Here is a 21,647-nt window from a genome sequence, read left to right on the forward strand (position 1 = left end):
AGACTGATTTTAAATGGCCCTTTGCTTGTTTTTCAAAATTTACTATTTGATTATTACATATTGGTTAATCAAGAAAGATCACTTGGTGTTTATTTTCATTCACCTCACGACGGCAGGACAATCATACAGTTTGCCGATATGCACAAAGTAGGAACTATGCAGGCGAAAATAACGTGTTTTCATCGATAGACGGTAAACAAGCAAACTTACGGTCATCTAACTGCATGTATTTCCTGCACGGTAGCAGACATGGCCATGGCAAAGGTGAATACTTTTTCACCTCAAAATGAAACACTTGTGTTTGTGTCATTTGTATGTATTTTTTTTCCAGTAATTTAAGTGAAGCAAGAAGCAACTTGTCCCAAGGTATTTTCACATTATCTAATCTGGCCCCCACTCAAAAAGTATTTGACACTCCAGATATACAGTATGTCCCATCTCTAACCAGATTGTTTTCAGCACTCAGTTGTTGAACAGTTTTCAGAGAGAAATTAACTACCCTCAAGAGTAGCTAAGATGAATGGTCAGTGAGGGGTCTCACTGTTTCAGAGTTAGTTTCATGGGCAAACTAGTAGTGAGGTGTTTGAGCTCTTATGGATGGTGGTTATCACTGCAGCTCCCACTCCTTACCCCCTACAGATTTCATTTGGTAGTTGTGTGGAGGGGGTCAAGCGGACTGGGAAAGATAAGAGAGTCCATGCTGGCTCAATTTCCCCCAGGCCTAAGATCCCTGCAGGGCCCCTGTAGGGAGTGGTCAGCATCCACCAACTAAGGCTGTGTGCTTTTGACCTATATAGCCTGACCATTACTCCCAGAGAGAATATCTTGAGTTGGAGATGTTGTGTTTGGTCACGCATCACATCCTAGTGAGTATAATTGCCAAATTATTGGCACCCACTCCTCCCTCTGTGACTCTAGAAGAGGTATTGACTTTAGCTTTTGGAGCTTGCCCCATGCTGGGTGACACTGGGGATCCCCTTGACCAATCCAAAATCTAGGTCTAGTGTACAGGTCTGGCCTCATCACCTTTGTCTAGGTGTCACCTCCTCCTCCTACTCCATGGTCAACATGGTTGTTCAGTTTGATAAAGTAGTCCAGTCTTATATTATATGTGTGAGGTTCAGCTACTTTCAGTGGACCTCAATCTCAATTTCTTGTAAAATAAGCAAATATAGGAGTTTTATTGTTGATGTAATTTTTGACATCAACAATGAACCATCAGAATGAGCTAAAAACTTGTGTAAAAACTGTAAAGACTAAAATGACAAACAATTCTCAAAATTGCCACCAATACGCCAGTTAGGCAAAGTGAAATTAGCATTCCAAATTTCTCTTTTAGGATAAATTTAGTAGTGTTGCATTTAACAATTATTTTCACTATCAACTGATATGCTCAATTATCTCCTGGATTTGTCAAAAAATGTAACAAAACAAAGAAACATGCCATTTAATTTCCCAGAGGCCAAGTTGATGTTTTCAAATGGTTTGTTTGTATTTTATCCGACCAACAGTCCATAAATGAAAAACGATTCAGTTTGTTATCATGTTTGACAAAGAAACCATGAAATTATCGCATTTAAGAAGCATTAAGCTAGCAGATATTTGGTTTTTTTCATTAAAAAAAACGCTTAAAAGATTATTTACTTATCAAAATATATAAATAATTTTCTGTCAATCCATTAATCATTGCCGCTCTAGGATGTAGGCTGTGTTAACTAGGTTGTAATTAGGGCAGGGAATTTTAATTAGCCTAATATTGATGTGTAGGATCATGTTGAGATGACAAATAGGGCTACTGGATTTATTGTTGTACATGAAGATGATGAGTTTGCAGGTATATATATATATACCTGCAAAAAATAAATAAAATAAAAATAAATAAAATCTCCAAGGTGCTTGCACAGATACATGATATTAAGGGGGGAAACTATTGTATTTGGGATTAGTTAGCTAATTGCTGCTCTTTGCTCAAGTGTGTGTAGGCACAGATATCAAATGATTCCTCCTGAATTCCAAAAATATATGCCAACCCGCAGACCTTACCTACAGAGAGCAGATAAAAGCGCAGCATGATGGGAATGATTCTGGCCTCCTTAAGCCTAAGTGAGTATTGATCTAAGTGTGCTGGGTTGATATTGAGCTCCTTATGTTGCTAAATCTTCAGGTACCTACCACAGGAGAGCTGACTGTTCATTCCCCGGGGCGTTTGGAGGCTGACATTGTGACAGTGTGTAATTTAGTGAACATTATATTTATCTACACCAGTAAATCTGCTCAAATTCCAGTAGTTGGTTAGTTACTAATCAGAATCAGAATCTGGTTTTATTGCAAAATACATTTACATATACAAGGAATGTGACGTGATGTTTTGGTGCAAAACAATTCACATAAAGGAAGAATAAAAATAGTGAATTTGAATAGAATACAACATAAGATAAAAAATATAGAAGAAATTTAAATATATAAAATGACAAAATAGAATATGAAGAACACAAAATGTATGTATAACTGCATTATGATATAAAGGTAGAAAAGCTTATGTGTTTGAAATTACCATTATATTTGTTGCATCAAGGTAAATGTGGCAACACAGCCTAAGTTTATTTTGGGGTCACATTTGGGGTGGGTCATATTAATCCTCTATCACTCCATAAGTAAAACTGCATCCGCCTTGCCTATCTTTATATTTCTCATTTTCTGGAACAGTTCACAGATAAAATTGCCAAATGTGAATGTATTTTTTTAATCACCTGGTGTATTAAATACATGCTAATACTGTAAATCCAGTATAGTGCCATGAAAAATTCCTTCTCATTTAATTGCTGCATTGCCCACAATTGCTTGATACAACCAGAAATATTAAAAGGAGTAGATTATTATTCTGTTTCTACTATTTTGGTAGAAACAGAATAAAAAGTTCTTCTGGCTGCCAAATCTCAGACACCTCAGGGTGTAGATTTTTATGTCAGTCAACACTAGTTGTGTCAACCCCTGGCTGCAAGTTGTAGACTTGTTCCAGTGATCATGTGAGAAGCATTTTAAGATCTGAAAAGTGGTGGCGGGATCAGGCACTTACACGTACCGTGTTGTTTACCATGATGTCACATAATTCTTATAAATCAAGATATTGCTGCAACAATCCATAAGTTAATTGTCAACTATTAAATTAATCACCAACTATTTTGATAATCAAATAATCAGTTTAATCAGTAATCTCTTTCTAAAAAGAGAGTCAAAATTCCCACTTCTGGATGTGAATATTTACTGGTTTGTTGACAGTAAACTGAGAATCTTTGGAATATGGACAAAACAAGACATTGAGGATGTCAATTTGGGTTTTTGGAAACACCGATGAACATTTTTCACCATTTTCTTACATTTCATAGGCCAAACACAAGGCCAGTTAATTGATTAATTGGGGAAATAATAGACAGAATAATTTAAGATCATGAGACACTTAGGAATGGATGCCAGGATGGTAATAAAAGTATGTTTGTACCCTAAAAGATTGTCACGGCATCTCTTTTTCATTCTACAACTCTGGGTGCCTATTAAGAAGGAAATTGTCATATCATTCACATGGTGGCTTCAGGTAAAATAGAAAAAGAAAAAGAAGTGCTCTGAGGAATCTAACATGGCCTGATTCTTGTTTTTGGTTCAAGTGAAATGTTTAACTCCTGGAAAGTGCCCTTTCCATCTACGTTTAAAGTGAAATGAAGGTCATTCTGTGTTTGAGCTCCTGATCTTAATCAAGGTTGTAGTCTTTCAACAGCTTCACCTCCCAAAGTATTCACAAAGAAAACATGCTGTGGTGTCTCATGTAGAGAGGTTTAAACCAACTAGCTTATGCTTTGCCTTTGGCGACACTATCATCAAGAGGAGAGAGCCACGAAGTCATGCCAATCAAAAGCATTTATAATAATCAATACACACCCGAGATTTTCTATACAAGTAGAACCTTCAACCTACATTCACTCGGCATACTGCCAAAGATTTTTTCTCAGAAACATTAAAGGCAGTGTTAAAGTTTGATTTATAATATGACACACATATGTATAGTTTGTATATGTTGGTATATCAGATGCCAAGACTTTCGATCTAACACTGAATTTGGTATTTCAAATTGAATGTGAAACACTTTCTAAGGTACAGTTGGAATATATTCAGCCTTTAAGTCTATATAAACCTGTACCTCATATGTGAAACTGCTTTATGACATGTATAATTACTATTTAAATGTGACTTAAACCCCCATCCTATTTCCACAGGGTGTGATTGGTGTGCAGCTGGTGGTTACCATGGTAATGGCCAGTGTAATTCAGAAAATCATACCTCATTATTCCTTCGCAAGATGGCTACTCTGCAGTGGCAGGTAATGCAGAACCCCATACATGTTGTTTCAGATGGTTTCTCTAAAAGCTGCAGTTTGATTTCTTCAGTTAGCTTGCTATATGAGAAGTTTATTTCAAAAAGTGTCCAGAACAATGGGGAGCAAAATGTTTACTCAGACGACTGAGTGTTCAAAAGGTTTTCGATAGAAGAAGAAAAAGAATGATTAAATCACACTGCAAAGGCAAAAGGGCATCAAAATATTGGGATAACACGAGAAGATGCCGCATAAAAATAAAGTGCCCGCCTCATTTCCCCTAATTAGTGCCACATATGTTTTTTCAGTAAACAACTTCTTGGAACACATTTAATAATTAATTCATTTTTCTTTTCAGGGCACTGTTGAAACATTTTTCTGAAAACTTTCGCCCTGAGCAGGAGGCCTAGAGTGTCCCTCCAGAATATTTTGTAATTAATTTTCCATAATAAATAAATGTACAAGGGGAAAAACAAGCTGTGCTCCTTCTATCCTCCTCTACCACACGGAGTGCTTCCTCTGACAAGAGGGTTTCTAAACAAAGTTAAAGAGGGTGCCTAAAATGTTTGTCTTCAAATGGATGCTCTTAAATTAGCTCATATTTCAAGCTCAGTCCTTAAGGACAGATAACCTTGCTGTTGTAAAGCCTCTTACAAGTGCCTTTTAGATGTGTATCAGAGGCACTGATACGAAACAAATCTCCGAGAGATGTCTGTTTTGTGTGAGTATGTTGTTTGGGAGCTAATCATAAAGCTCAGAACTGTTCAAAATTAAGGCTTTAAGCGTTACAATCAAGAACATCACCGCTATTTAGAGCATTTTTCAATGAGATTTTTGATTTTAGGTGTGATGTAAAGGCAATATAAGTAAGTGAATTCTCCAAGTGAACAGAGATGTGATTATACAATATTTCTCTTGGTTAAGTTCAAATTACTCTTCCTATTTCCATACTCCAGAATCAATATGATAAATATTTTACATTGTATGTCTTAATAATTAGATAATGCAAATTTTAGGTGTAGTTTTTCAGTTATTTCTTAGAAAATATCTGTTTTATTGTGTCCTCTTACTTTTCCCTTCTCTGTCCATGTCTGAGCCTGATTCCACATCTTTCTCCTTTTCTTTGTTCACAGTCTGCGGTGGTATCAGCACCCTACGGAAGATGAGTTGAGGAGCTTAGCTGGGAAACAAAAAGGACAGAAGAAGAAAGACAGGTAGGCGGGGGGGGGGGGGGGGGGGGCTGGAATGAAGAAGGGCTATTGTTTGGGGGTTGGGGAGATGCAGTGGCACAGAGAAGGTACGAAAGGCACCCCTTTCATCAGAGAGGAAAGAAAAGATGAGAAGCAGACATTTGAGATGGATGGAGACCACAGCCATGTCGGCAAACAGATGAAGCTGATGTGTTTATGTGGCTCATTTAAGGCCTGTTTGAAGTAAGGAGACAGAAGTCTGTTTTTGTTGTTTTGTTTCTTTATGGCTCTTCATCGAGCCTTAGAGCAACCAGGCTTAGAAGTGGCCCTGTCTGGTGGATGTGAGGAAAGTTGGTCCTGTTTTTTTGGAGCCTTACTATTAGGCTATTTTAGGGGATGACACTTAAAAAGGATTGCATCTTCTATGAAATCAAAGTTTCTCAAACAGCATTATGTCTTCAAAGTGGTCAGATGTCAAGCTTTGATTCTGGAACATGATTTTCCATCAAGACTACTTTGCAATTCAAAAAACTACTATTCAGTTTTTAGGGCTGCAGGTGGAAGTTGAAGCATATGTTGAACACGTGAATTAAGTGCTTTTTCCTTTGTGCCCTCCTTTTAAACGTGAATTTAAATTGAAGTCACAACTGGAAGTTAATCCTCTCTGTTCCTCACAGTGTCCAGCTCCTAACTCACGGTGGTTTTGTTGCGCAGTCTTTTCTCTGACCCTGTATGAGGCCCGTCGAGGTTCTCTAGCACCACATGTTCAGTAATCCCTTGAAGAAAAAGATGGACCACTGTCCTTTTGCCAGCTCGTGCCATGCAGCTCTGTTCCCATTGTTCACTGTCAGACTCCCTCAGTAAGGGGTGAGGCTGAGCCCTTTTTTTCCTGTCAGGTGCCTCACAGATGAAATCTGTCCAGGGCATGTTTGGCCCTAGAGTCTTACAGTGGTATTGTCCTGTGAATCTAGTGCACACACGGGGCTGAACAAACAAAGCCCAGAACTGAGGGGGCCCACCAGACAGCTCTTCAAGCCCAGAGAACAGCTCTCCATTTGCCTGCTGTTAGCGATTTAGTGCAGCCTATGTATTGCCCTCCCTTGGTCATGCAAGAGTCCAGTAGTATTAGTAGTAATAAAAGTAACTAGACCTCTGCCAGCTATTAAATTTGAATGCAGCTCTGCATAGAGTGCAGACATGTGTGGAACAGCAACCTCTCTACTATTGTATTAAAAGCAAGATGAGATAAACCCCTGAACAAAAATGTCTGCTACTACAGACGCCCCTAAAAGGATGTATTTTCAGTGAAATGATTTATTCCATGGTTTGCATTACGGATATTTGCAGGTCCCGAAAAAGTCCTAATGTCTTAAATTCAGTTTTACAAATATTAGGCCTTAAAAGTCATTGAATAGTCTGAAATTAGAAATTGTGAGCTCTTAATTGCCACAAACATTTTATCTAATTTCATTTATCCATCTTTTATTTATTTATTTATTTTTGTCAAAATGAGTCACATTTCTGAAGTAACAAATCTTTCATCCTACCACTGAACCTTATACTAAATTTGTCTAAAAATGATCTAGAAAAGATCCTTAAAAGCATTCAGTATAGGTGTCTGTTACCTATAGACATCCTGGTATCTTCTCACAGGATAAAAAACATAAAAGGTCTAAGCATCTGTTTACTACTTGCATTTTGAAGTTGCTTGTTTCTGTTATTCTGACTGAAATTATAGTTTTGCTGCTCTCTCCTCTTTGCACCAGGAAGTACAATGGTCACATAGACAATAAGCCGCTAACAGTTCCGAAGGACATAGATCTACAGCTGGAGACGAAATGCATTGCAGAAGTCGACACATTAGGTATGAATGAAAGCGGACATTTGTCAAATAAAGACAATTTAATTATTACTTTTATATCCCATTCTTAATGTTTGCATGTCCTGTGCTGTAGATATTATTATTATTGAATATTTAGATTAAATTTTATTCCCTATGCTCCCAGCATTGCACTACTTCCCAGAGTTCCAGTGGCTGGTGGATTTCACAGTGGCGGCAACTGTGGTCTACCTGATAACAGAACTCTACTACAGTGTGGCTCAGCCCTCGGGAGAGATGAACATCAGTGTGGTCTGGTGCCTGCTAGTGCTCGCTTTTGTCATGTATCCTTACATCAGTTACTCCTTACATCTTGGCTAGCCTTTTTCTTATCAGACTGTTAAAATCTCATCTGTGGTTTGGTGTAAATTGGAAACATATTCATGCTGTATATTATCACTCTAGGTGGGTTGGCGACATTTGAGCTTTCAGCTGAACAAATTTCTTTTCTATGGACTCTCCTGCACTCACACATTTTCATTATTTTCACTTAACATTCATTACCACCGTACTATATATGTCACAGGTTAACATCTCTTTGTCTATAGGAGTAAATTGTTGCAGCCTGATTGTGTGGATGCAGCAGTGGCAGAGAGAGACTATAAAATGACTGCTAAAGCTCCTACTGGCTTGACTGCCAGCACCTTTATCCTCCACAGCTACCTGCTATTTTGCTACGCTGAATGATGGTTAAATGATATGCATTATCCTTGCCACCAACCACAGGGATCAATCTTTCCAGTGCTCCTGGTCGGGCCCGGCTCATCGCGGTCAGATGGTGTGTCATTTCCTGCCTACGTCGGAGATTGGAGGCCCAATTTTCACAGCCCAACAGACTGATGTGCTCGGGGGGGAAGGACGGACTAGGGAACAGATGAAATAGCACTGTGAAGATGAAGATGAGGGAATATGTTGGCTCAATATAAGTGTTAATGGGACCCTTGATTTCAGTTTTCCTATTTCAACTCTGATGATATGTTTAAGACTCTTGCCAGCTCTGTTGCCTTAACCTTCAGAGATAACCCTGGAGCAGCATGCGCTTCAAGTATCTGCATCTAATGGTAGCTTGCTTTTTTCCGCTTGTTTACGGAAATGTATAAACGTGACTACATATCCTCACCTTTGGCCAATGTTGACCAGCCAACACTGTGGTACTTTAATTGTAGCCCACCACATGATAGCTCAAGCAGCTTTTTTCAAACTCACGCTGCCTTTAACTTGTCTGTTGAATGTTTATACAGCTGTCTTCACAGCACTGAATAAAAGAAAAGAAAAATAGCAATCCACCAGCTTGAATACCATTCTTGAAAAAGACTAAAAGGAAGTGAAAAATTGGCATACCGTCACCTGAAATGTTGCAGTAACTGAGACTTTCATCTTTGAGCACACTGAGTTAGTTTTTTTGGGCAGAGAAAAATACTCTTTACATCCTCAATGGCACACACTGGTGCCAGAGACCCTTGTTCTGTATTGCGCTGGGTATCAGAGTTTGGTTTGTGTGGCATTTAAGGGTTAAGGGTTCACTCCAGGTCTATAAGAGTGCACAAGCTTTGTGAACTTGTGTAAAGACAAAACCCTTTTTGTTTGGTGAATAGCTGTGTGTTACTGCGTTCTAAAAAAATAGTGGTATTGGCTGATTGCTGTATGTCTTTCTCCATTAAACCTGTAAAAGGCATTGAAAATATAAATGCAAAGCAGTTGGGATTTACTTTACATGCCAGTGTGCTTCTGGAGATGTTTTTCCTTGACTCCGTTCCCACAGTAAGACCCTTTTCTCTCTAACGGCCCACTACTTCAAGCTGGAGGAAGGAGGGGAGCGTTCACTCTGCATCACTTTTGCTTTCTTCTTTTTTGTCAAAGCCATGGCCATTCTCATTGTCACTGAAAACTACCTGGAGTTTGGTCTAGAAACAGGTGAGTTTTTTCTTAAATGACCCTGTTTGTAACAACCACTTTTGGCTCCAGTGAGTAAGTCACTCTCAAACATTTCTTTATTTCTAGGTTTTGCAAACTTCTCTGACAGTGCTCTACAGTTTCTGGAGCACCAGGGCTTAGAGTCCCAGTAAGTACAAAATCAGTATTCTCATAGTATCATTTTTGTTTTCTCTGCCTTCATGAATTCTTTATGACTCATGAAACTACAGTAGTATCGCACAATGTGTTCTGTCTTTCACAGGGGTCCCATATCTAAACTCACCTTCAAGCTGGTCCTGGCCCTTCTCTGCTCCCTCATTGGAGCATTTCTGACTTTCCCTGGTCTACGATTGGCCCAGATGCACTTAGATGCACTCAATCTGACCACAGCCAAAGTTACACAGTAAGTCCACTACAGTAATTGTTTCACTCATTGAATACATTTGATGTCTTCCATATACTGACTAACAATGTATGAAATGCAACCTTTAGGATCAGTTACTGGTCAGGAAAAATGTTTAATGTGGTTTATATTTATGCTCTAGTTGCAGCCGATAGCAATGGGTGGAGGCATTATGTTTTCCGGTTGTCCATCTGTCCCATTCTTAATGGAAGCAACATCTCAAGAACACTTTGAAGGAAATTTCTTCAAATTTGGCACTAATGTCCACTTGGATTCAACAATGAACTGAATAGATTTTGGTGGTCATAGGGCAAAAGTTGAGGTCATTCCTAGCTCTCCTAGCACCAAAGAGCTAGCCATTGTTATTGCTCAGCTGAGGAGGACACCATTAATGTTTACTTTTTATGCTGTCACGAGCATGTGTCTTCCATCCATGAGTAGATGTATGCTTCCTTTTGTGCATTGAAGCAGTTGGCAAGTGTACTTTGGTAGACAGAAAATAGTTCCTATATAAAAATGCTCACACAAAATCCTCTGGATTATCTTGAGTAACTGGGTCATGATTTCTAGAAAGAGGCATGGCTGTTGAGTTTTTCAATTGGAAGCTTTGTTTTTTTTGTGCTTTGAGCACCACAAGCTGAGTACCATCTAGTTCCATTTGTTCGAGAAAGGACTAGTATCTCCAACACTTTGCAACACCAAAACAATCTTTATTGATAAGTAGCCCTATAGTTATGAGGAAAAATATGAATTTTTTATTTTTGAGGCGAAAGATTCTTTTGTCTATACAAGATGTACTCAAATTGACTAGTTCTCTAGTACCAAACTGTCCTCTCTTGGAGTACCAAGAAGCCAAATATAGTGCAGTTGTACTTGTCTCCTGCTATTCAGAGTGTGTCAGATATGAGAGAGTGCCCTGTGAGTCAGATGAAGACTGTCTCAGTTTGGGCAGTTTCTATTCGAAAACTCAAAGGGTGCATGTCTATGACCATGATAGGGGGTGCTGAACAGGGAACATGTCGCTTCCAGATAATCCACTTTGGCATAGCAAGACTCTCCAAAATGGCTTCCTCCTCCATTCCTCTCTCTTAACTCACAAGCTTACATCCTTAGATGCTGTCACTAGCAGGGATTATCTCCAAGCCCGTCAAAGTCTGTGCCTTGGATATCATCTCATCCCTCTCATGGAAAGTTGCATTAATGGTGTGGACCTTATTTCTCATTGTGAATTTTCAAATTGAGATTAAAAAGCGAAGATTTCTGTGAGAGCCGGTTGCTTTTTTCTCAGATACATTGGAGTCATTAATGATGACTCAACAAGTATACCTACATTTATTGATCACTCTTTGGGATTCCTTCGGTGGTCAGACATTTTTCTTGCTATCAGAGGTCTTCTGGGACTTTTCCTGTAAAGAATGACAAATTGTTGGATGTTTTTCAGCATCTGGTATTATTATTGATTTGAATTGGCATCTTCTCCTTCCCCATCCCTTTTGCTACAGGACTCTGCTTCATATCAACTTCCTGTCCCCTCTTATCATGGTCCTGCTGTGGGTGAAGCCCATTACCAAGGACTACATAATGAACCCCACTTTGGAAAAGGAGAATGTGCCTTTGTAAGTAAAGTTATTATTGTCGCTTCCAAACAATTTTTGCAATAAATGAGGTGGTCCTGAAACTGTGAAGTTTTTACTTCATGGTTTCGTGATGTAAGAATTGTTGAAGCTACGATATCTGTGGTGTCCTGATTCCTGCATTGTTGCCTTGTGAAAACTAATCTAGCAAGTCCTGTTCATGTGTGCGATGGAATCTCCCCTAGCATATGTAATGTTCGTAACAAGTGTGTCCTGTTTGTTTGTGCATGGAAATCTCTCTGCGACTGCGCGTCACGTAACGTGCACCGGTTTGTTTTGTGTTTGAGAGACTCACACCACTCACCTGAAGTGAGAGAAAGAGCTGTAAAAATTTTAAAGGGAAATGACAGTCCAGCTTTATATCTGCCAAAAATGCAACTTAAATTAGCAGTGTAGGAAGGGGCTGTGATGATAACCGTATCTCCCTAATACCACCGTCACGTGACGCTACTGTGGTGATGATGTCATCATCTTCATCACTCAATTTTTTTTTTTTATTTGGAAATATTACAAATTCATTAAAAAATAAAGCATCACTCTATCCCACAGTGTCCCACCCAATACTGAAGCTTGCCAATCTGGTAGTTAACTGCAACACAAGTCATACATTTCTTTTTCACTGTGGTAGGAAAAAAAAAAAAAATACCATCAAAGCCTTGGTGTGGGAGCACTTTGGATATCAACAAAATGATCATGACTTTCTTGTCAAACATAGATTTCCAATGCATAAACCTTGCCTTGTAAAAGTGAAAAGGTCCAACACTTCAAATATGTTTCAATATCTACAAGATAATTATTTGACCTTGTGTGCCCAAGTCAAGGTAGAAAAAAAAACTCAACTAGCTGATGAACTATCTGGGACCAAAACAGTTTAAAGTCCCAGTGAGTAGTTCAGAGTGTGTTACTGTTTACTTTCTGAATCTCGCAAAGATATCATATCACCACCTGTGACGGACTGTGGGAGGGGCTGTTGATCTCCCTCTCTTTCTCTTCCTCTCCCTCTCTCTGTTTGTGTAGCCTGCGTTGGCCATCATAGATTATTTTTATGTGGCCAAACATAACACTACGATAGAAAGTAACTGAATACAGTTGATGATCATAAATATTTTAGTTCATTTGTTGTGTTAAAATATTAAGTCTGCTGCAGGCATCTATCTCACTCTCTTTCTCTCTCTTTCTCTCTGCATTAAATTAAAATCAAATTATCTTCATTTTTAAATACACTTTAATCCTGAAATTACCTGTGATCCTGCTGCACAACCAAATGTTGAAAATTCCTGATTAATAATTGTTAAAACCATGAAACCGCGATATTTCATCTGACAATAATCGTGGTATCAGAATCTCCTATTGTGACATCCTGACTTATAAAAATAATTCTCTGCATGCTGTGAGGAGAGAAATTCTGTGTGTGTATTCATAGCCATAGTCAGAATACTCAAGCAAGAGTGTGCTGAAGGTGTGCGTCCTGGCACCTCTTGTTGATTGATCTGTACTTGGTAGGCAAGCCGGTTGGACTCCCTTGATATCTAGTAAGCTAATTACCTGCCATTCAAACAAGAGGGATGGGACAGCATTGGCAAGCTGCAGAAACAAAAGTAATTGTGGCTTTTGTGCTGTAAAATGGATGTAAACAATACAACAGCCGTTATGAAAATGGAATTTACAATGGTTCATTGAGATAAGGAATGTATTCCGCTTGTAGATGAAGTGACAATACACACATTGTCTACTAGAGTTCAAATTAGGCTGTAAACAAATTTAGTCATACCTATGGGAAAGCTCTTTATTGTATCTCTATCTGCTGTCATTTTTAAGCTGGTTATTCATTCTAAGATAACCTCTTCTATTTATTGTAAGATGGAATTCTGTCTTTGTGTCAACTTTATTTCTGCTGCTAACAGTGACCGAGATACCATCAAGGTCAAACATGATAAAGCCCGATTTCATGTTACAATATCCCCTTTTCACCTTTCTATCTCTCAGTTTCTCCCTCTTTTAATTTTTACATCAGAGTCATTTATGACTCTTTGATCTTACTAACTTTTCTTCTCATTGTTCTTGCCTAGCAACCAAATGATAAAGCTGATACATGATATGTTGATATGTTTGGGGCCAGAAAAAGCTGTCATCCCTTCATCATCTGTCCTCTCTTACTCACCCCTGTCTTTCTATATTAATAACAGGATGACTGAGGATACGTATGATACATTGCGGTTATGGGCCATCATACTGATGTGTATGCTTCGGCTCGCTATGATGAGACATCATTTGCAGGCCTACCTCAACCTGGCCCAGAAGGGTGTGGACCAGATGAAGAAGGAGGCGGGACGGATAAGTACAGTTGACCTGCAGAAGATGGTGAATAAGATAATAGATATAATTATCTTCACTATACCCTTTTGCAGTTCTGTATCAGTTTAGAAATACTAAATGAAATTTTTATCTTATTTAACACATGGCGTTAAACTGTTGGAAGGGATTAAGAGGCAGAGTAGTGTTATAATCCATAGTAACCACTTAGATGGAGCCACCTCGAGGTGGAGAAATTTAAGAGTAAGCCAATTTATCTTTATTAAAAGTAAATAAAGACACATTTTGGGCCCTGTCTTTGTGAATTAAGGAACAGAGCACAAGACTCAGTCATCCGTCCACAGGACATACATTATGCAGGAGGCATGCAGCCCACCTGTGGTGCACTTGGAAATTGGATACATTTTCAGGGAGTGGGTTTAGGACTGGCATCAGTTGTGGCCAAACACATCAGCTCCCCCTACAACTCCCTTTTAAAAAGCCCTCCCCAAAAGGAGGTCGGACACTTTGGTCAAGCGCATAGCAGCGGGTCTTATCTTACAACTCATATTCAGGCAGAGACCTGTGTTTTGCTGTATCCCTACATTAGATGTTTGAAGCGGCTTTGAGTTTGATGTTAAACTTCCATGTCTTACAGAATACTTTGTTAAACAGTTTGATTAAAAGCCGATAGTAATGGAATTCTTTCGGTCTAATTTCACACAGGTTGCACGTGTATTTTACTACTTGTGTGTAATCGCACTACAGTATGTGGCACCACTGGTGATGCTGCTGCATACAACTTTGCTGCTAAAAACCTTAGGTGAGTCATGCACCTCTCTAAAATTATCCAGTTTACAAAATCTCTTAATCCTCCATGAACTAAAGCTTTTACCATTTTTCACAGGTGGACACTCCTGGTGGGTCTATTCTGAAGAAGACCTGCCTTGCATCTATGACATTAACTCTGACTCTGTGATGGGGGCAGCACCAATACCAGCCCCAACGCCAGCTCCAGGGGGAGAAACAGGAGCCCGGGCGTCAGTAGCCCAGCTGTCAATGGCCCTGGGAGGCCTGCGGACTGTCTTCAGCCCGTTGCTTTTCCGGGGCCTTTTCTCCTTCTTTACTTGGTGGATTGCTGCCTGCCTCTTCTCCACCTCCCTTTTTGGCCTCTTCTACCATCAGTATCTGATGGCGGCATAGCATCACCAGCCCAACAGTGGCAGCCACACCCCCACAGGGCTACAGTGTGTTCAGCCTGATCAGAAAGGACTGCGTGGGGGCAACAGAGGCCTACTGATGACTCTGCTCCACAACTTCTCCCTTTCCTCCCTCCCTCTGACCACCTCAACAATGACTGACCATATCATCAGTGCTCCTGGTTCAACGTCCAGTGCTTCCTCCACAGGTGACTCTGTGAACTCTTGTCATTATTTTTACTACAACGACCACTACCTTTTTATTTGGCAGGTGGCAGATTGATAAATCTTAATAATAGACGGACTAAAGAAGAATATTAATTGGTGTCAGTGTATTGGCATGGAGATGAAAAATGGTCCAGTTTGCTGTGTGAAATTTGAATGATATGAGGTAAAATAGTATCTCAAATGCTGATTATAATTAATTTTAACGTGTTAAAATGTGGTGTGGCAATTTCGCTCAGTTCTACCAGTGATAGGAGTGCTTAATTATTATTTTCTGATAATATTTTTTTTTCACAACTCAGCTCATATAATGAGTTTGATCTGTTAACATCATCAAATTCATGTCTTTTACTTTAGAAAGCCCTACATTCAGCCTCTTACAGGTCCATGCTTGTAGCAGGAGTGAGATTTCAGTTTATATGAATTCCTTCTATTTTTAGTGGTCACTAAAGCTTCTTTAAATTAGTATTGGCAATGAATTAAATCACTTATCCAGAAAAAACCTCTTGAGTTACTCTGCATGACCAGACACATGCTGCTAGGTTTAAGTTGGTACTTATTTTGTAGGGCCTGGACATCTATATTTCAGTCTATATCACAGTATATGATCGGCTTAATTCCCCCACAGTGATAGATTGTTAAGAAGTTATATTTATGGCACAGAATTAATTGAATGTTGAGATGTTCATAGGGGTTAATGAGCAACATATTAGCCTAAAACCACCTTATGTTTTTGGAAGTTTGCCATACTTTAGCCCCATATTTGTCTTTTGATCAAAACTTTAATGTCCAAGTAACGTTGCCACCACCACAAAAGTGTCTGAAATAGTCTTAAAATGTTGCGACAAGGACCAGTACGTCTCTGTTTGTAAGCGGACGATGGAGGGAGGGGCAGCCTGTGGATATTCTCAGAGCGGCTGTCAGCTAATTAGGGTCAGAGAGTGAACAACCGAAAAAGAGCTGTGCCTGCAGAGGAGAACACATTCAACTCACGGGAGACAACTCATTGACTTGAAGCTGATGTGTTTAAACGTTTAATCTGCGTCGTAACCTCCCTGGTTTTAACTGAGCCATTTTAGAAGCTATGAGATAATTTTAAGCTCTTTTTCTGAGCAGCAGAGGTAATTTGAAGGGAGGACAGCACTGGGGGCTCAGTGAAGGTGTGTGCTTGTGTCTGTGTGTCTGTCTGCATGAATAGGATCTCTGCTGTCAGGTCAGCTGTAATCTGAAAGGGCATTGTGATCAAGAGGAAATGATGTCAACTGTTGTTGATAAGCTACCGCCTTTATATTTTGCTTTCTTATTTTTTTTTTTTTTTTTAACTTTTACCCATCCATTGCTTTTTAACTCATTTGAGAACAGATGTTTATTGTTTCTATTCTTTTTCTGAAGGATCAAATTGTGGATTTGTATAAGGTTTGACTTTGAAAACGGTGCCAAGTGAGTCTTGTTTCCCTGTTGCGATGGCTAAAGAAAGGTTTGGTGTCTGCTCATGTTGAAATCTAAAACTGGACTACAACTCTACTGCCTTCTGTTTTCTGTAGATCCATCTTAATGAAGAGGGACATAGTTTTGTTTTACAACAGGGCATAATGGTTAGTACAGTGTCTTTGCATACTGTACTTTGGTGGGTAAATGTACGCACAGTCATCGGGCTAATGAAGCACCAGCCCCTAATGTGATTGTCCAGTCCATTCAGGAATGTAGGGTACGTAGTGCCAGATTACGAGTCTCGTGGTTCTCTGGCAGTTCATTTTGTCATTCTTATATCATAGAGCTGTAATTTCTGAATTCCAGCTCTATAGGTTTTTTGTACAGAACACTTTTTCCAAAATCGAGCAGCGCCATATCACATTTTTTAGCTCCTGATGTTGAAAGTCTTCACTTCAGTTTTGTGTGTTTGAAACGATGGGGCAATATGCACATAATGAATGTATCAATCCTGCCTAATTTTGTAGATTAATTTCGTTAGACTTATTTGTATGACTTGAATTAACAACTCCCTACTCCTCACCACCCCCTGCACTTCCTGAACTCTTCACTAGCATCTGTTAAATCTACCTTTCAAACTAAATTCCCTAATAACCTAATGACTATTTTTTATGATTAATTTCTTTGTTTTTGTATTTATTACACATGCCGAAGCCTGTAAACATTTCTAATTTTAACAGCAAAGACCTTATTTTGCTATTGGAGTCCACAATGGCTTAATTAAATCAGTTGACATGTGTTTGACAAATCAGTTACATATTAACCTTTTTAAATGGTCTGGTCCGTTTAAAAGTAGCTGGGATACTTTCAGAACTTAGTGGCCTGATGAGGCAATGTTTCTTCTGTTAGTTACCACTGAAAGTGTTTATTGTTCATTGTTGAGTTCATGAAGTAAATTACATGCATTGTTCTTTCATGTATTTATTTCTGCTTTAAAGTATGTCTTAAATAAATTATGTTCTTTACTATGTCTTTTTTAGGGGTCCAAGCAGTGATGCTGTTTTTGCTCACATATCTTTCTTTCTTTCTTTCTTTCTGTCTTTCTTTCTTTCTTTCTTTCACTCCCACAACTTAGGCACCAAAAACTACACTCATTAACCTCACGGTGGGGCTGTAAAAATATACTTTAGTATGTTGTCAAAAATGACCTGAAAATGTCATAGTATAGTATGTTGTCAAATATGGCCCAAAATGCCACAAAAACATCATAGTATATAGTAAGTCAGCAAAAATTTCCCCAAAACGTCATAGTATAGTATGTTGGCAAAAATGCCATAGTATAGTAGCCCATGTGTCATGGTTTCGGGGGTTTGTCATACTGTGGACTTTTTGAATTTTTGGGGGTTTTTGTTCTCTAGTTTTTCCTTGTTTTTAGATACTGATGTTCTATTTCCTGTTTTATTTTGTATTTTTACTCCTTGTGTGTCACCTGTGGTTTTTCTCTGTCTCTCTCTCTCTCTGTGTGTGTGTCTCTGTGTCTCTCTCCCTGTCTCTGTTTCCCTGATTTGTTTCACCTTTATTATCAGTCTTGTCTGTCCTTCCCTGTCAGTCTCCCCTGCACACCTGTTTCTGTTCAAGTCTTGTTTGCTCCAGCCTAGTGTTTCCTGCTCCCATGTCCACCTACCCAGCTTATTTTTTTCTTTTTTCTTGATTAGTTTCTTTCTGTATACATATCTTCCTTCCTTCCTTTCCTTTTGTCCTTTTGTCAGTTCGTCTGTTTTCCTCGCTGTGTTACTGTTGTCCCTGTCGCTTTTTCCTGTTCTCCCTGTCGTGTTCTTGCCCTGTTCTTCACCCGAGTTCTTTCCATCAACCTGGTTTGGTTCAGTCCAGTTTTTGCTCATGTTTTATTTGTACTTTTTTTGCTGGATAATCTTCAGCATTAAAGCTAGCCTTAAGTTTGTACTTCTGGTTCCCTTTTTGTTTGTTCTGCATTTTGGGTCCTCATCCTGCATCCACACCTGACAGACCAGTCGCTTCTGGGGGACCCGCCTGGCCTTTGCGGGTGCTCAATCCTTAAAAAAGACTCCCAGGCCACACAAGAGGGAGGTTCATGGTTATCCTGCCAGACATCAGCTCAAACCCAAACCCAAGATCCCTCACACCCAGTTTTCCAGCCACCAGATACCCTGCCAGCCGGCTAGCCTCCCACCCTCTCCTGACCAGAATCCAATTCCAGCCTTGGGGGTCCCGGTGGACGCCACTCCAGTTCTGGCGTTGGGATTGCCAGCGGACACCACTGCAGTTCCAGTGTTGGGGGTCCTGGCAGATGCAATTCCAGTTCCGGCGTCGGGGGTTCCGGTGTTGTGGGGTCCCGGTGGATGCTACTAATTTGGTGCCTGGGCCGACCCCCGTCCCTGCTTCAAGACTCCGGTCGGCGCCTGGGCCGACCCCCGTCCCTGCTTCAAGACTCCGGGCGGCGCCTGGGCCGAACCCAGTCCCTGCTCCGGGATGTCGGGCCAGTGCCGCAGCCTGCTCCACGCCTTCCGGCTGGGCGGACACCGCAGCCTGCTCCATGGCCTCTGGCTGGGCCGACACCACAGCTTGCTCCACGGATTCTGGCTGGGCCGACACCACAGCCTGTACCATGCCTTCAGGCTGGGCCGTTGCCGCAGCCTGCTCCACACCTTCAGGCTAGGCTGACGCCACAACCTGCTCTGCGCCTTCTGGCTCGGCTGACGCTCATTGTCCCTGTAGGGTTAGCACCAGGTATGACCCTTTTCCCAGCTCCTGTCCCTGCACCCGCTGGGCCGAGCCCTGTCCCTGCACCCGCTGGGCCAATCCCTGTCCCATCTCCTGTCCCTGCATCCGCTGAGCTGCAGCCACCCTCTGATCCGGTTGGGCCGCAGCACACCCTGGTACCAGCCCAGCTCCAGTGGCCTCCCGGCCGCCCCCCTGAACTTCCTGGCCTGCCTGGTCAGCCTCCCGGCAGTTCCCTGGACTCCTTGTTCCCCCTCTGACCTGTTTTTTTCCCCTCAGTCCTGCCCTCTTGCTTTTCCACAGATGCCATAGTATAGTATGTTGTCAAAAATGACCCAAAATGCCATAAAAACTTCATAGTATTGTATGTTGTCAAAAACAACCCAAAATGCCACAAAAACGTCATAGTATAATATGCTGTCAAAAAAGACCCAAAATGCCACAAAAACTTCATTGTATAGTATGTCGTCAAAAATGACTCAAAAATGTCATAGTATAGTATGTGTCACGGTTTGGGGTTTTTGTAATGCTGTGGTCTTTGTTTTGGGGTTTTCTGTTTTCTAGATTTTCCTTGTCTCTGTTTCCTGTTTTATGTATTTTTACTCTTTGTGTGTCTCCTGTGTTTTTTCTCTGTCTCTCTGTCTCTCTGTGTGTCTCTGTGTCTCTGTCCCTGTCTCTGTGTTTTCCTGTTTCGGTGTCCCTCTGTCTCTGTTTTCCTGATTTGTTTCACCTTTGTTATCAGTTTTGTCAGTCCTTCCCTGTCAGTCTCCCCTGCACACCTGTTTCTGTTCAAGCTGTGCTTCCGGTCACACCTTCTTTAGTTAACCAATCCTTGTGTTTCTCTCCTGCCCTTGTGTCCACCTACCCAGCTGTGTCATTTTCTTGATTAGTTCCTTTCTGGATATATATATATCTTTGCTTCCCTTTGTCCTTTGTCAGTTTGTTTTTCTTGCTGTGTTCATGTTGTCCCTGGCACTTCATTCCTGTTCTCCCTGTTGTGTTCCTCCCCTGTTCTTCACCCAAGTTCTTTTCATGAACCTGATTTGTTTCAGTCTAGTTTTTTTTCATGTTTTATTTGTACTTTGTATTTTTGTCCACCTGTTGTTTTTTTTTTTTTTTTTTTGGTGCTTAATCTTAAGCATTAAAGCTCACTTTTAGGTTGTATTTCTGGCTCCCTTTTTGTTTTTCTGCATTTTGGGTTCTCGTCCTGCATCCAAACCTGACAGTATGGCATCCAAAAATAATCAGAAACGTCATAGTATAGTATGTCGTCAAAAATGCCCCAAAAACGTCATGGTATAGTATGGCATCAAAGATGACCTCATACCATTCATTCTGCTGAGCCTAAAACAGAATGTCACTTACATTCACATCTGATCAGATCAAGTTTGAGATAAGATATTTGCAGATTTGTGTAACTAAAGATCAATTATCCATCCCACAAGTGACATTTAGCTGCGAAGGAGATAAAAGGAACTCTGCCTGCTATTCTGCATTCATGGACCGCAAAAATGTTGGATAGTTAGTTAGTGACGCCACAGACCAACCCCGCCCCCCCCGCCCAATTGTCATCTCCTACCATCACAGATACTTGACATGTATTTTTGTATGTATGTATTTTTACGTTATTAATTACTGCATGTCAAAATCGTTGTCCTTTGATGCCAATCTTTCAATTTTTATTTTAAAAAATGACAATTAAAATGTAATAAAAAGGCCTGATAGGCCTAAGAGAAAAAGAAATCTAAATCTAAAAGAAAATATGTTCAATGTTAATTCTACTGCTGACAGTATAGCTTGTAAAGGCATGTCTTAATTTTCAATGCCAAAAAATTTCAAAAACGTCATAATTTAGCATGCCAAAAAATGGCAGAAAACACCATATGTCAATAAACATCAAATTTTGAAGTGTCAAAAAAATGGCCAAAACTGAAATAGTATAGCTCATAGAGACACTTCTGATATACAATTTCAAACAAAAATACCATAATGAAGTATGTCGAAAAAAGTTAAAATTTTGTCATGTAAAAAAAAAAAAGCAATATATCATGGTGAAAAATATCAAAATTTAACATGTTCCCAACAAAACTGGAACCCACCTAGAATAACCTGCTGAGACACGCCAGAGCATAGAAAACCCCAAAATATGGCATGTTGAAAAAATGACCGAAAAGGCAAGGCCATAGTATGGCAAAAATGGCAAAATATGACATGTCTACAAAACAGCTAAAAACAACTCAAATCAGTATAAAATAGCATGCTGAAATATGCCAGTGCATAGAATTTTGCAAACGTCCAAAAACAAAAAAAAATGGCAGGTCGCAAATGACCGAAAAGGCAAGGCTATAGTATGGCAA

The 21,647-nt window shown here is 40.0% G+C and overlaps 1 protein-coding gene across 2 annotated transcripts in view; it reads left to right on the forward strand.

Moving 5' to 3' along the window:
- tmem161b (transmembrane protein 161B) overlaps nt 1–17,568 on the forward strand; it is a 34,783-nt gene extending 17,215 nt beyond the window's left edge. For both annotated transcript variants that reach the window (XM_042488267.1, XM_042488266.1), the window contains 11 exons: nt 4,269–4,372; nt 5,500–5,580; nt 7,323–7,420; nt 7,563–7,719; nt 9,198–9,349; nt 9,437–9,497; nt 9,612–9,752; nt 11,255–11,368; nt 13,573–13,747; nt 14,405–14,501; nt 14,586–17,568. In XM_042488267.1, the coding sequence (XP_042344201.1) occupies nt 4,299–4,372; nt 5,500–5,580; nt 7,323–7,420; nt 7,563–7,719; nt 9,198–9,349; nt 9,437–9,497; nt 9,612–9,752; nt 11,255–11,368; nt 13,573–13,747; nt 14,405–14,501; nt 14,586–14,881 (1,446 nt within the window). In that variant the 5' untranslated portion in view covers nt 4,269–4,298 and the 3' untranslated portion in view covers nt 14,882–17,568. The remainder of the gene's footprint in view (nt 1–4,268; nt 4,373–5,499; nt 5,581–7,322; nt 7,421–7,562; nt 7,720–9,197; nt 9,350–9,436; nt 9,498–9,611; nt 9,753–11,254; nt 11,369–13,572; nt 13,748–14,404; nt 14,502–14,585) is intronic.
- Nucleotides 17,569–21,647: the final 4,079 nt, after the last annotated feature.

The sequence above is a fragment of the Plectropomus leopardus genome, chromosome 6 (genome assembly GCF_008729295.1).
Source record: "Plectropomus leopardus isolate mb chromosome 6, YSFRI_Pleo_2.0, whole genome shotgun sequence".
In the NCBI taxonomy this organism is placed as follows: Eukaryota; Metazoa; Chordata; class Actinopteri; order Perciformes; family Serranidae; genus Plectropomus; species Plectropomus leopardus.